Source organism: Emiliania huxleyi (assembly GCF_000372725.1).
Source record: "Emiliania huxleyi CCMP1516 unplaced genomic scaffold EMIHUscaffold_547, whole genome shotgun sequence".
Lineage (NCBI taxonomy): Eukaryota > Haptophyta > Isochrysidales > Noelaerhabdaceae > Emiliania > Emiliania huxleyi.
The window spans coordinates 22,528-35,934 of NW_005197898.1; the positions used below are offsets into that span (position 1 = coordinate 22,528).

Sequence of the window (13,407 nt, forward strand, 5' to 3'; positions counted from 1 at the left end):
GCAGAGACTGTATCAAGAGGTGTTTAGGGGGGGGCAGCTGGGGCAGCAGCGGGGGCCGGGGCAGCGGGGGCTGGGGCAGCAGCGGGGGCCGGGGCAGCAGCGGGGGCTGGGGCAGCAGCGGGGGCAGCAGCGGGGGCAGCAGTGCGGGCAGCCAGCAGCGGGGGCAGCAGCGGGGGCAGCAGCTGCAGCAGCTGCAGCAGCTGCAGCAGCTGCTGCTGCAGCAGCAGCAGCAGCAGCAGCAGCAGCAGCAGCAGCAGCAGCAGCAGCAGCAGCAGCAGCAGCAGCAGCAGCAGCAGCAGCAGCAGCAGCAGCAGCAGCAGCAGCAGCAGCAGCAGCAGCAGCAGCAGCAGCAGCAGCAGCAGCAGCAGCAGCAGCAGCAGCAGCAGCAGCAGCAGCAGCAGCAGCAGCAGCAGCAGCAGCAGCAGCAGCAGCAGCAGGCAATCACGCCAGCCACATATGTCACAATTGTGGCTGATCTGGCATGGTACTCCCCCTGCAGGACAATCACTGTCACACAACCACGCCATCAGTATGGGGACATGTTGTCCTCAGTTGTCCACACGGTTGCCTGCGCTGCTGGTCTACTGCCAACTGCCAACTTCAGAGCTAACGTCAATGCTGCCTGCCCAGTTGTTGCAATTGATAAAGCTTCTCGCCGAGTTCTGAATGACATCCAATCGCCGACTGGACTGAGAGAGAATGGTTGGCCATGCCAAAATACCACTCTATTGGATGCTGGCCTTCAGACCCCGGACAAGTGCCTTCACCTTCTTGTCACGCTTTCAGCGGCTGGACAAGCACAGCCTCCGCAGCAGCTCGGAGGTGGGCTGGGTGGTGGCAGCAGCGGCAGCGGGCTGGGCGGCGGCGGCGGAGGCGGCGGAGGCGGCGGCGAAGGTGCGGACAAGGAGGAGGCAAAGCTCAGTGGTGACGGGGATGGCGGCAGCGATGGCGGCGCGCCTTTACCGCAGCCTTCTCAGCAGGGCAGCGGCAGCAGTTATACAAGCTGCTTCCCTCCTCACATCTCTGATCTGATCACCAACCGCCTCCCGCCACACGGGATGCGGCAAAGGCAAGACCCTGCCATATCCTCTCGCATTCGCCACGCCTATGGCAACTTCATCCGGGGAGGGGCAGGCTTTGTCGATGCTGCAGCAAATCCCCGCGACCCACGTGGTAGAGGCTCCCGCGGGCGCTTGCTTGCCATCACAGATTTGGGAGCAGGGCAGCTCGAAGTCAGCAGCAAGGTGCGTACTGCCAGATCGCGAGACGGCCCTGGTGAGACTCCAGGCTTTGAGGACGGCGAGGAGGGGCTTGCTGAGGATGCTCAGCTTCAGGGTGTTGCAGGTGGTGGCACGGCTGGCGGTCGCGCTTCCCGCACGCAGCAGCAGCAGCAGCAGGAGGGGGGGCAGCAGCAGCAGGCCAAAACGCCTGCTGGCTATGTATTGGGGACAGCCGGGTTACGGCAGACAACTAATGATGCGCAGAACATCGTCGGCTGGCATGTCCAGGTTGTGTGGTGGGATGAGGACGACCACACTGATGACACCGGGACTTGGCAACCAGGCATTGTCGTGCAGCTTGTGCCGGGAGTTCCAGACCAGCAGATGCGTATCTTCTACCCGGCTGATGGGTGGGATGAAGTCATGGACTTGGACGAACCCACTGTTGCATGGCGGAAAAAGGGGTCGCGAGCTGGCCCTAAGTCATGCCCAGACAGGTGTGACCTAGAGGAGGTCAAAGAGATGCTCTTGGGTCTTGATGGTGATTAAATGTGTGTAAAAGGCTGTGTAGGGGGTAACACATGCTTCTCTCACAGCAACCTGCCGGAAGTGCCACACAGCGCCACACTGTGCGGCGTAGTGCGGCGTAGTGCCGCGTGCGCGCACGTGCGCACACGTGCGCACACGTGCGCACACGTGCGCGCGCGTGCGCGGGCGTGCGCGGGCGTGCGCGGCGTGCGCGGGCGTGCGCGGGCGTGCGCGGGCGTGCGCGCGCGTGCGCGCGCGTGCGCGGCATGCGCGGCCAGGGCGCAGGCAAGTGCCAGAGGGTATGGGGGTGGGCACCACCCTGGGGCTACCCGTAGCATCGTCGGCTCAGTGATGGGTATCCTTGGTTTGTTTTGAGCTTAGCCTTCGATGTTATGAAACAACGCAAGGCGGACATGGCGTTTGTTTTTGGCTCCTTTTTTATTAGGTTTAATCGTTTTCATATTTCTTTTTCGACAAAGCCCCCTTTTTCGACAAAACGCCACCTAGCGGGTCCTCCTCTTGCCAGCGCGCATAAGACATTCTTTTTTGGTGTACCGGTACGTAGCTGCATAGTGCCACCAAGAAAGAAAGAAAGAAAATCACCCAAGGGCGGGGCAGAAAAAAGAAAGCTACCACCCCAAAGAGGGGGGGAGGACGGCACGCCGCCACCGGAAAAGGATAAAATTCTTTTTTGAGAGCGCCTTGTTAATACTAGAAACCAATGGTCCTTGTTAATACTAGAAACACCGCGCGCCGGGGGGGGGGGGGGGAAAGAGCAGCGTCCGTAGTCTTTTTGACCGCGCAAGATATAAAGGGTGTCCTAAGGGCTCTGCCCGCAAGGCGCCCGCGTCGCAGACGCGGTACCATTGACAAATCTGCAATATACCCCCACACGAACAAATAGCCAAAATCCGAATACCGTGCACGAAGTGGGCGATCTGGGCCGGGCAAGCCTTCAGCTGGTGCCAAGACATTCGTAAAATTGAAGCCAAGATCCGCCAAATCGTGCTTTCGCGCTACCTGAGGGGAAAGCCGCTGATCGAGCCCAGCGTGCCCGCGGCCGCCTCCCGCGCAGCACCGCCGCTGCGGAATCGGATCGATCCCATGGAGGAGGAGGGCGCAGTCGGCCAGCGCAGCAGGCGGAGTCCCTCCCCGCGCCGGAGCCCCCCTGCAGTCGAGGGAGTCCTCGTTGGCGATGAAGGTGGCGACATCGAATCGCGGCCGACACACGTCACGGGAGGAATGGGCGATGAGCGGGAACGATGCGCACTACGACGCCGACTCCGCCGTGCTCGTGGCCGCAGAAAGCCGCGCTCCAGGAGCACGCCAAGATGCAATGGCTCGCTTGCTTCGATTCAGCTCTCTCGGCAGCAGAAGTGGGGCTGGAGCGGGTGGGGGTGGATGCCGATTGAGGGGGAGCGTCTCCAGCTGCGCCCTGTGGCAGCTGCGCCCTGTGGCAGCTAGTCGAGGGACTTGGTAGTTGTGACCCCCCTGAGTGAGGACAGGAGAGAGAGAGCGTTTTGTGGTGTTGGTGTACGCAAATAACGGGACAGGGTGGTTGTTCTCTCTATCTCCTCTTCTAGCTCTTAGCATGAGCTGCGCCCGGTGTCCGACCCCTTTTGCGCAGCAACACCTTAAACTTTTAGGCCCTCCAAATTCGGGTCGGAGCGTAGCGGAGTCGGCCCCGAGTTTGAAAAGGGCGACGGACGCTTGCGTCCTAGCCTCCAACAACGCCTCCCCGGCGCAGAGGGGCCCCCGGAGGGATGCACAACCGCTCCACGCCACGCCGCTTGCGGCGGTCCTCTTCCCAGCTCCGCTGAGGGTGGTGCGTTATTGTTTCCGTGCAGCATGGCGACGCCACCCGAGCCTCCGACGCGCTACCCTCCTCCGGTGCCCGAGCTCAAGCTCTCTGTGCCGCCGGTGGCCGCGTCGCCTGAGGAGTCGCCACGCCTCTCGCTGCCTTCATCGCCCAGCCGCGGCGTCGCCTCCGAGGCGTCGTCCAGCAGGAGCGCCGACGAACAGCTCTCGCCGCGCAGCACGTCCGGCGGCTCCCGTGCCAGCAGGCAGCAGCGGGCAGCAGCGCTGGCGGAAGGCTGCGGTGCGAGCGCGGCCTCGCGCCCGTCCGACCGGTCTCCGCTCCTGAAGGGGTCCGAGCGGTCGCCAGGCCTGCGCTGCTCGATCCCAAAGGCGGGCAGCTCGATCCCGGCCTCCGCGACCTGCCCCGCCGACATGCGGCTCCCCGCTCCCATGGTGGACCAGCGGCGCAGGGCGGGCGGCGGCGGCGGCCTGCTCGCCTTCCTCGGGGGGCAGCTCGGCTCGGACAGCGCGCAGGCGATGGTGTACCGGAGCGAGTCTGCTTCGGAGCAGGACGCGCAGCGGCGGCGCGAGGGCATCTACAACTTCTTCCAGGCGGCGCTACTGCTGCTACTCGCAGAGGAGGAAGGGCGATGGTGCTCAAATTGACAGCACTTGCTTCAGGTGCCGCGGAACCTCGAGCCGCTTCTCCTCTTCGGCCAAACCTTGCGTGGGCTGCTGAGACCGCCCACCTCCTGTCTTCTCTCCAACCCGGTCTGCTCCGCACAGGCTACCTCGCCTGCGTCGACGCCTTCATCGACCAGTGCACCTTCCTCCCCATCCGCGTCCTTTTCGCGGCAAGCCACCCTCCGACCGCACCGACCTCTGCAAGCGGAGAGGCGAGCGGAGCAGTGGCACGGCTGTTGGACTCCTTAGGCCGCGCAGCGACTCGGCCGCGAGTCGCGGTCGCTCTCCCCGTCGCAGCGGCGAGACGCGCTGCGGGCGCTGCTTCCCTCGACCCCCCGGCTGCCCGCCCCGCCCTCTCTGATTGGTTGCACAACCTCTCAGGTGCCGCTCCTCTCGCTCGTGTCCTTTCATTCACCAATCATTAACCCTTGGGTGACTGGCCTCAGGTGCTGCTCCTCTCGCTCGTGTCCTTTCATTCACCAATCATTAACCCTTGGGTGACTGGCCTCAGGTGCTGCTCATCTCGCTCGTGTCCGGCTCTCTCCTCCTCGTGCCGGGCATCGCAATGTCTCAGGCGGAACCAGCTCTTAACTGCTCACACTTCTTTGTGAGTACCGAATCGTGCCGGGGGTCGCTGTCTCAGGCGTACCACAACGTCCGCAACCAGTCGGCGAGGGACATGTGCGTGTCGTGCCTCGAGGCCTGAGTCAGTCATGAGATCGGGGGGGGGGATGGCTCCTCAGGTGATGAAGCTGTACGTCGTCTTCTCGAGCCTCGAGATCTTCGACAAGCTCTGCTCCTCCTTTGGGCAGGACATCCTCGAGGCGCCACATCGCCATCGGCACTCATGTCCAACCGTTACCAGAATCATAGCATTCATTGCCCACCGTTACCAGAAGCACAGCCACACGACCCACACGACCTGATGAGGCGCTCTGCCCTGACCCGAACCCTGACCTTGACCCCCTCGCCCTGCCCTGAGCTGACCCTGGCTCTGACCGCCTCGAGGCGCTCTACGCCTCGGCGAGCTCGCACGCGCGCGGCTGGCGCGGAGAGATGGCGCTCGACCTGCTGGTGGCGTACGGCTACCTGACCGCCCACACCCTCGTCCTCTTCTACCAAGCCGTCGCCCTCTCGGTCGCCATCAACTCGAACTCGAACGTGCTGCTCACCCTCCTCATCTCGAACAACTTCACCGAGCTCAAGACGAACGTCTTCAAGCGGTGCGAGGCGGAGAACCTCTTCCAGGCCTCGTGCGCATCCCCCCGCCCCACCATGCCTCGTCCCCCTGCGTCTGAGAGCAGCTCTGCTGCCTCTGCTCCTCGCCAGGTCTCCTGCGCGGACGCAGTCGAGCGCTTCAACCTGTCCATGTGCCTGCTCACCCTCCTCTCCCTGCCGGGAGGAGACGCGCGGCGCTAACACACCTCACCCCCTCGCCAGGTACCTGCTCATCGTCCTCGTCCAGTTCGTCTTTGTCCAAAAGGAAGAGCTCACTGCGGCGCGGCTGCACGAGGTGACGCCACGCGCCTCCCTGCCGACCCGCGTCTCGGCTGACCTCGGCTCATCTCCGCTGATCTCGCCCCAATCTCGCCCAACCTCGCCTCTGCCAGGTCTCGCACGCCTTTTTGATGATCTGCGTCTGCGAGATCATGGTGAGACTGGCTCTCAAGCACGCCCTGCGAGCGAGCCCGTCCTCTGACCAGCCGGGGGCCGCTCCTCCCTCAGGTGGACTGGATCAAGCACGCCTTTGTCACGAAGTTCAACCGCATGCGGTGTCGACACACGCTCGCGCGAGGCCCCTCTCCTCCTCCGGACCGGCGCCCTCTCTGCTGCCCCACTAGGCCGGACGTGTACGCAAAGTTCACGCGCATCCTCTGCGCCGACACCGCGGCCTCCGCCACCACGCAGGAGCGAGTGGGAGGAAGCGCCAACTCCTTGCACCTATAGCCGAAGCCCCTTCCGCAGTGCCTCACCGCCACACACACCACAACGCGGGAAGCAGCACCGGAACCAATCCACGGCACTCCCCTCCCCGTGGGCCGACTCGGCCACCTCACCGCCACCGCCGCCTCCTCACGCAGGAGCCGCTCGCCAACGTCGCCGCCAGGAGGGGCTCCGCTGATCCATTCACGCATTCATCAGTCACTGTCTCATTGCTTACCGTCCGCCGCCAGGATGGGCTTCGTGCCGCTGCCGCTCTTTTGCCTCGCCATACGCGTCTTCGGGAACGAGGCCCTCCCGACCCTCGCGATCACAGTGCCAGGCAAAGCACTTCATGTTCATGCATATCAACTGACGTTAAGGTCCTCCCGACCCTCGCGCTCCACCACTCGTCGGGCCCGCTGCTGCTGCTGCTCACCTGGCTCCTCTTCTGCGCGCTCAAGCTGCTCATCTCCATCGCCGTGCTCGGCTTCGCCACTCTCCACATCGAGCGGACGGGCGGAAGGCGACTACGCCCCCCCGCCCACACACCCACACCCCCACACCCAACATCGTGACCGTCCGTCCACACACCCTCGCCTCGCCGCCCTCCCCCGGCCCGCGCCTGACCGCTCGTCCCTGTCTCCTGACCGCTCGTCCCTGTCTCCTGACCGCTCGTCCCTGTCTCTGACCGCTCGTCCCTGTCTCCGGCAGCGCGGCGCTCGAGGAAGAGGCCAAGGAGATGAGGCTACGCTCCGTTGGGAGGTACGCTCTCATCGGGAAGCAGATCATGTGAGACTACCCGCGCAGCTCTCACGGGGCCCCGTGAACAAGATAGTCCACCAGCTGATACAATGGCAGCTGACGGAGTTGTTTTCGAGAGTAGAGAAGCGGCAGAGCGCTGCAAACCCTTCTCCACCAGAGGATGAGTTTGCCTCTTTTTACGTTACTACGGCTCTGTACGACTTAGTCTTACTTCTGATAGAAGCCGACGCACAAACTCGCCGCGCGCCGCGCCACACAGATTCACATGCAGTCAACACATGGTCATGGACAGATATTTTGCTTTCGACCTTATTCGGTTTCGCGCCTCGACCCCCGTGTTTTTCAAAAGTTTTTGCGGCCGTGGGACACTGGTCACTCCGGAGTGTCGACGGTGGTCTGCGCGCGCGCTCGCTGCCACGCCGCTGTCGTGTGGCAAAACACCGCGCCGTGACACCCCCCTCAAAGCTCAATGCTCAAACCTCATTCTCCACTCACGAGACTCTAACGCGAAGCGTTAACGCCAAACCCACTCTACAGAAGCGCACCGCGCAGACACACCACACAGTGTGCAGATACTAGACCAACGTCTCTTACGTGTGTCACGATGGGGGAGGCTCATCCTCCAAATTACCACGAGCCCGATACACCCATAACCACCCAACAACCACCACCCCAACCCGAGGAAGCTAGGAAGGCAAGTCGCACGGGCTAGTCTCGACCCCCGAGGAAAGCTCTAGAGCCCGAGGTCGAATCGCAGCGCGTGCACCCGCTGTGGGACAGGCCCCTGCTTGACCTATGCCGAATGCGAGGAGGGACAGGTGACTGACGCTCTCTCCTTGCGGGCCGGTGTCCATTACGCTCCAGGGTCTGTGTTAGCTCACACGTCTAGTAGAGGGCGGAACCTCTACAAAATGCTAAAACGCGTCGCTCGCGCACCACGCCGTAGAAGTTGCGCTCCATCTGGTCGAGGGCAGGGACGGTAGCGAGGTCCGCGGTGCTCTGGAAGCGGCTCAGGCGCTTGAGCTTCTCGACGGTCCGCAGCACGACATCGGCGCGGTCAATCTGCTCGTCCTCCGGCGCCTCCTGCGGCGACTCCACAAGTGGCATCGGCTCTCCTCCCGCGGCGCCTGCCTCCTCCTGGGGCGTGTCCTCGTCCTGCGTCTCCTCCCCGCCCCCGCCTTCCACCTCAGCAATCACCTCCTCTTCCTCCTCCTCCTCCTCTTCCTCCTCCTCCTCCTCCCCCTCCTCCTCCTCCTCCTCCTCCTCCTCCTCCCCCTCCTCCTCCGCCGCCGCCGCCGCCGCCGCCGCCGCCGCCGCCGCCGCCTCCTCCTCAGCGTCGGCCTCGCGCGCCTGCCAGGGACGACACGCCGGATCGACGTCGGGTGAGCACAGGGACGACTTACGCGGGGTACGCCATAATATTAGTCACGGGCGCGCTCCCATCTGCTCAGTCGCCTGCTGTGCGGCCGTGCGACGCTCGATCCTTTCGCGCCGCTGCCGCTGCCGCTGCGACTCGACCTCCACCCCCTCTTCGCCACCGCCCTCCTCCCCATCCTCCACCATGTCCTCCGCGCCGTCCTTGATCACCAGCTTCCGGCAGTCCACGTTGAAGACATCGCCATCGTCGAAATGAATCCGGTAGACGAACTTGGACTCCACCGCGGCGACCTTTCCCGGGTAGAAGCGTGGCGGTTTGATGAACAAGACGCGAACGCGATCGCCCACGGCAAAGTCTGATGCGTCGTCGACCAACTCCGACTCCGACTCCATCGCCGCCTCGAAGCGGGCATACGCGAGGGCGGCCTCGTGGGCGATTTTGAAAGTTCCAAGGTGGACGCGCCTCCCCGAAGCTACCCCAGTCGCCACAAAACCGCCTGAGCGCGTGTCGACGTACACGCCCTTGAAGCCGCTCGCGCTCGTGCTCCGGATGAGCAGGAGGCCGTCATCGCTTGCCTGCCGGACAGCCTAAGGTAAGGTAAGGTAAGGTAAGGTAAATTTCTCCACACACACAAAGTGGTGGGGCAAGGGGGGGCGGCCTTGGCGGTGGCGGTGAGAGGGCGTTCCCGCTGCGTCTGCTTTGACTTCGTTTTTGTCTGCTTTGTCGCGTTCGCGCGGCCATACTTTGATCGGGCGTAGTGGAGCGCCGCCTCGTGAGCCGTGTCGAAGCGACCGAGTGTAGCCGTTTTCCGCTTGTCGATAGTCACCCGCACGCGGAACCGCTTCCTCAAAACCTCATACTCCACGCACTTGAAGCCTGTCGCGTTCGTGCGGCTGAGGATCAGCGCTGTGCCCTCCTTCCGCGCCATTCGATGTGCCTCGGCCAACGTGAGACCGCGGCGGACCATGGGTCTGTACCCGGGGAATCGCCGAGGTGTGATAACATCGGCGCCTTCACATCGGCGCCTTCGTGACTTCAAGCGCAGCACACCGCCACCGCCACGCGCACCCCTCTTTGAGTTTTTTTTGGGAGCGTCTGAGGGCACCGGAAGGACGTCTGGGCATCACGTTGATTCGTCTCAGTCTCACGTGATTTCGTCCCTGTCACCCTGTCTCACTCTCAGCGTCTCAGCGTGTCTCAATAGATCCCAAGAAGTCTCAGGCCCATCACTCCGTCTCACTTCCGTCTCACAGCCGTCTCTTACTGCCTTCTCGTCCGTCTCAGCGCGGCAGGCATATCTCGGCCAACGTGAGACCGCGGGGAGGGTCTCTTTTCAACGATGGATCAGGCGCCTTTCGGGAAAAGAGGAACAAGTTCGCCGCCAACACGACAACATTTTGGACAGTCAGGGGGTGGTCCGCCACAATCGATCGAGCCCTGGAATGTGGCCGCTGTCCCCTTGATGACACCGAGTGCCCGGCTGCCAAAAGAAAAGGCACGAATCTGTGTGATGCACGCCCTGCGAGCGGGGCGGGGTGCACTGTGCCTCTGTGTTCGTGCGTCGCCCATCTCGCCTGGAGATGCCTGCTCTATTTATTTATTGGCGCGCACTGGCACTTAACACTGCCAAAAGGGGGTGCGGTGGCGAGGCCGAGGGGGTGATCACTGACGCGAAAAAAAAGTTTTTATTTTGTTTTTTGTCGCCTGTGCCAAGTTAGGCCTGGGGAGTGGACAGACAGGTCCCCGCCTTTGCTCGGGCGTTGAGGGCGGCGGCGCAAAGTGGGTCTGGTGCGCCACACGGCCACAACCCTTGCCACCGCCCTTGCCGCCGCCCTTGCCACCCTTTGCCGCCTTGCCTCCGCCGCGGGCGCGGCGGTGGGAGCGGCCTGCTGGGCTAGCATGTTGTCCTTGCTGGGGACGGGCACGTGGAACGCACGTTACATGTTTGAACGGCCTCCAGAATTCAAACAAAAAATAGCCCTCTCGCAGTGTGACACACTCACACTCACCTCTCGCAACCCCTCCGACCCCCCGGGACCCGTGGGCGTCGAACACGCGCAATTTTTGGGGGAGCGTCTGATAGATGGCACCGGCAGGTTTTGCTCAGCACCGCGATGCCACCGCCGACGCGCGTCTGTGTGCGTTGTAAGTCCACAAAGTCCAAGTGCGTCAACTTCGACCCGGGCCAATGGCCCGACGGCCCCATCGCCCGCAAGTGCGACCGCTGTGCCCGGCTCGGCTTTGACTGCGTGCCCGCGCCGTCGGCCGTCCCCAAGCCGAGGGCGCCGCGCAAGGCCAAGACCGCAGCCGGGGGCGGACTCCTCCTCAATGTCGCCCCGAGTCCACTCGTGACTCGCGCGCTGCAGCAGATCCCCGGCACCACAACCTCCTCCGCGACAGAGACCCTCTCGTACGTCCTCTCGCCGGGCGCATCGCCGCTCGCGGCTCGGCGCGCGCCGCCCCGCGATGGCCGTATGCCCGTGGCGGCGATGCCCACCGCTCTGCTTTGGGGCGACGAACACCCTTCCCCTCCCTTGCTGCTCTTTGCGCAGGTACGTGCTGCGAGCGATAGCCACGACCGCCCGCCGGCGAGGCACCTTCGAGCTGATCGAGTTTGTGGCGGCGCTCTGCCGGCACGCCGCACCGCCCCTTGAGCCACAGACACTGCGAACAGCGTCTCTTGACACGAGCGGCTCTGCGCAGTCACCACGACATCCCCCTCGACGACGTGCTGAGCGAGTGTCTAAGCCAAACCCCTTCCCCTGTCGGGTGCGGCGACGGGCTCCCGCCCTTCTTCGCGCGCAAGCTGGCGGCGGAGGAAGGGACGTACGTCAACGTCTGTTTGCGGCGCGACCGTGGCGGGACGGCTCCTCGACACGGCCGCGTGACGTGTCCAGGACGCGTCCAACAGGTGCGCGTGCGGCGCGACGGCGTGGCCAGCTTCCACGCCAACGAGGCTCCCAGTGTGGTATCCCAGTGTGGTGGCAGTAGCAGCAGTAGCAGCAGCAGTAGCAGTAGCAGCCTTCCACGCCAACGAGGCTCCCAGTGTGGTATCCCAGTGTGGTGGCAGTAGCAGCAGTAGCAGCAGCAGTAGCAGTAGCAGCCTTCCACGCCAACGAGGCTCCCAGTGTGGTATCCCAGTGTGGTATCCCAGTGTGGTGGCAGTAGCAGCAGTAGCAGCAGCAGCAGTAGCAGCACGCCAACGAGGCGCACCACCTCTCCTCCGCCGAGCGAGGCAGAGCAGAGGAGAGACGTGAGGGCTGCCCGAGGGCCTGCCCACCCCCTCGCGCCGCCCGCAGGCCTTCGAGCGCTCCTTCGCCACCACCGCGGAGATGTACAGGGCGTTCGACTCGTCCGCCCTTGAGGCAACCTCGCACAGCAGAGGAGGACCACTCACCACGCTCACTCACTCACTCACTCACACACACTCTCTCACACACACACACTCACTCACACACACACACACACACACACACACACACACACACACACACACACACACACACACACACACACACACACGCTCAATCACTCACACACACACTGACACACACACACACACACACACACACACACACACACACACACACACACACACACACACGCTCAATCACTCACACACACACACACACACGCATCTCAGCATACTGACCCATCCCCTGAGTTCCCGACCTCAACGCGCCCTCGTTCTGATACCCTCATCATCCCCATCCCCAGATCAACTCGCTCTTCGTCCACCGCGAGGCACTCGCCCCGCCACCCGCTGCTCGCGCTGGGCGCAGAAATTGTGCTCCTCTGGAGGTACACCTCCTCTCGAGTGGCGTGGTGGCGCTGTACCGTAGGACGTGCCTCTCATCCGGCGGCTCTACGGCGAGCGGCCAGTAGCAGTGGGTAGTGTGCACAGCAGTAGGGTAGTGTAGACGGAGGGTAGCGGTAGTCGTAGTGTCGTCGCAGTCGCAGTCACAGTCGTATAGTAGTGACACGGCGAGGGCGAGCTCTCTCCCGCCCCTGACCTTCGTCACTCACCAGTCTTGACCCTGCCGTGTCGCTCTTCTCTCGCTCTCAGGCGAGCTCTTCCGCTCTTGCGTCCCAGACGAGGCGACCAGCGCAACACGCGCGGCCCACCACCACACCCACCGCCACGGAGTTGATTCGAATCCCCCTCCCTTCGGGTGCTCGGCGGTCGCATGCCAGACCTGAATCACACACACCAAAGAAGAGTGCATGACAACAGCTGCAACAGCCACCCCTCTGCCAGGTGCTCGGCGGTACCACCCGCCAGCCTGTTCGCGCCTACGACCGGACCTCGCACTCCTACGCGCTCTTCGACTGCCGCGGCGCGCCGCCATTGTCGTCTTCTTTTGTTGGAGTAGCACTCTCCTCGACTGCCGCGGTAGTGTCGCAGTCGTTCGACGCAGTCGTAGTGGAAGCATAGGAGCAGCCCGGGCTGCGCGCGCGAGTAGAACGGGCGGAGTTTGGTCGACATGGTGGCACCTGTCGCGCCCCTCGGTGTGTGTGTGCTGGGGCTCGCCCTGCTCTCACTCCTCCCCCCCTCCCCCCCCCCTCCCAGGCGCGCTCCTCATCCTGCACGGCGGGCGCTACTTCATCGGGCTCGTCGAGCTCTCCGCCGCCGCCTACCCGCCCGCCTCCTCCCTCGCCTCCCTCCCCTCCGCCTCCGACCCGCCCCCGACGCCAGGCCCGACGCCAGGCCCAGAGCCAGGCCCGCGCGACTCCGCCCTCTCGGAGTTCTCGATCGGGGCGAGATCCAGCCGAGATCCAGCCGAGATGCAGCCGAGACCCAGCCGAGACCCAGCCGAGACCCAGCCGAGGTGCGGCCCGAGATCCAGCCGAGATGTGACAGAGGTGCGGATTCAAGATACGCGGAGATGGCTCGGGGTGTTCCTCGGACTCCTCGGCCGCTCCGCAACGTCTCTAGCTCCGGCAACGTGCTGGGACTGGTCCTCACAGAGTGGGGGCCCTCCACTCGAGCAGGTCATCACGATGCGCAGCTCGAAGATGGCCGAGAATGCGGCGGCGGCGGCGGCGGCGGCGGCGGCGGCGGCGGCGGCGGCTCCTCCCGTGGTGCCTTGCCTCTCTCCACTGTCGCCCCCCCCC

General features: G+C 64.0%; 4 protein-coding genes across 4 annotated transcripts; 3 read left to right on the top strand and 1 right to left on the bottom strand.

Moving 5' to 3' along the window:
- Positions 1-3,625: 3,625 nt before the first annotated feature.
- EMIHUDRAFT_247080 (hypothetical protein) lies at positions 3,626-3,997 on the bottom strand (the record flags this gene model as incomplete). Its single annotated transcript, XM_005765620.1, has 1 exon — positions 3,626-3,997. The coding sequence occupies one exon, from the start codon at positions 3,995-3,997 to the stop codon at positions 3,626-3,628; it is 372 nt and encodes a 123-aa protein (XP_005765677.1).
- An 85-nt stretch (positions 3,998-4,082) lies between these two features.
- Positions 4,083-4,935, top strand: EMIHUDRAFT_247081 (hypothetical protein; the record flags this gene model as incomplete). Its single annotated transcript, XM_005765621.1, has 3 exons — positions 4,083-4,198; positions 4,435-4,507; positions 4,873-4,935. 3 exons carry the CDS (start codon positions 4,083-4,085, stop codon positions 4,933-4,935), a joined length of 252 nt encoding a protein of 83 aa, XP_005765678.1.
- A 40-nt stretch (positions 4,936-4,975) lies between these two features.
- On the top strand, positions 4,976-6,945 carry EMIHUDRAFT_247082 (hypothetical protein; the record flags this gene model as incomplete). The annotated part of the gene is made up of 8 exons (XM_005765622.1): positions 4,976-5,086; positions 5,238-5,482; positions 5,670-5,742; positions 5,955-6,001; positions 6,071-6,143; positions 6,311-6,391; positions 6,533-6,631; positions 6,877-6,945. 8 exons carry the CDS (start codon positions 4,976-4,978, stop codon positions 6,943-6,945), a joined length of 798 nt encoding a protein of 265 aa, XP_005765679.1.
- A 3,436-nt stretch (positions 6,946-10,381) lies between these two features.
- EMIHUDRAFT_445885 (hypothetical protein) lies at positions 10,382-12,908 on the top strand (the record flags this gene model as incomplete). The annotated part of the gene is made up of 9 exons (XM_005765623.1): positions 10,382-10,741; positions 10,845-10,925; positions 10,996-11,128; positions 11,204-11,248; positions 11,592-11,657; positions 12,010-12,162; positions 12,359-12,390; positions 12,551-12,629; positions 12,863-12,908. Coding segments are annotated over exons 1-9 (969 nt in total), but the record flags the coding sequence as incomplete, so codon positions are not given.
- Between the last annotated feature and the right edge of the window lie 499 nt (positions 12,909-13,407).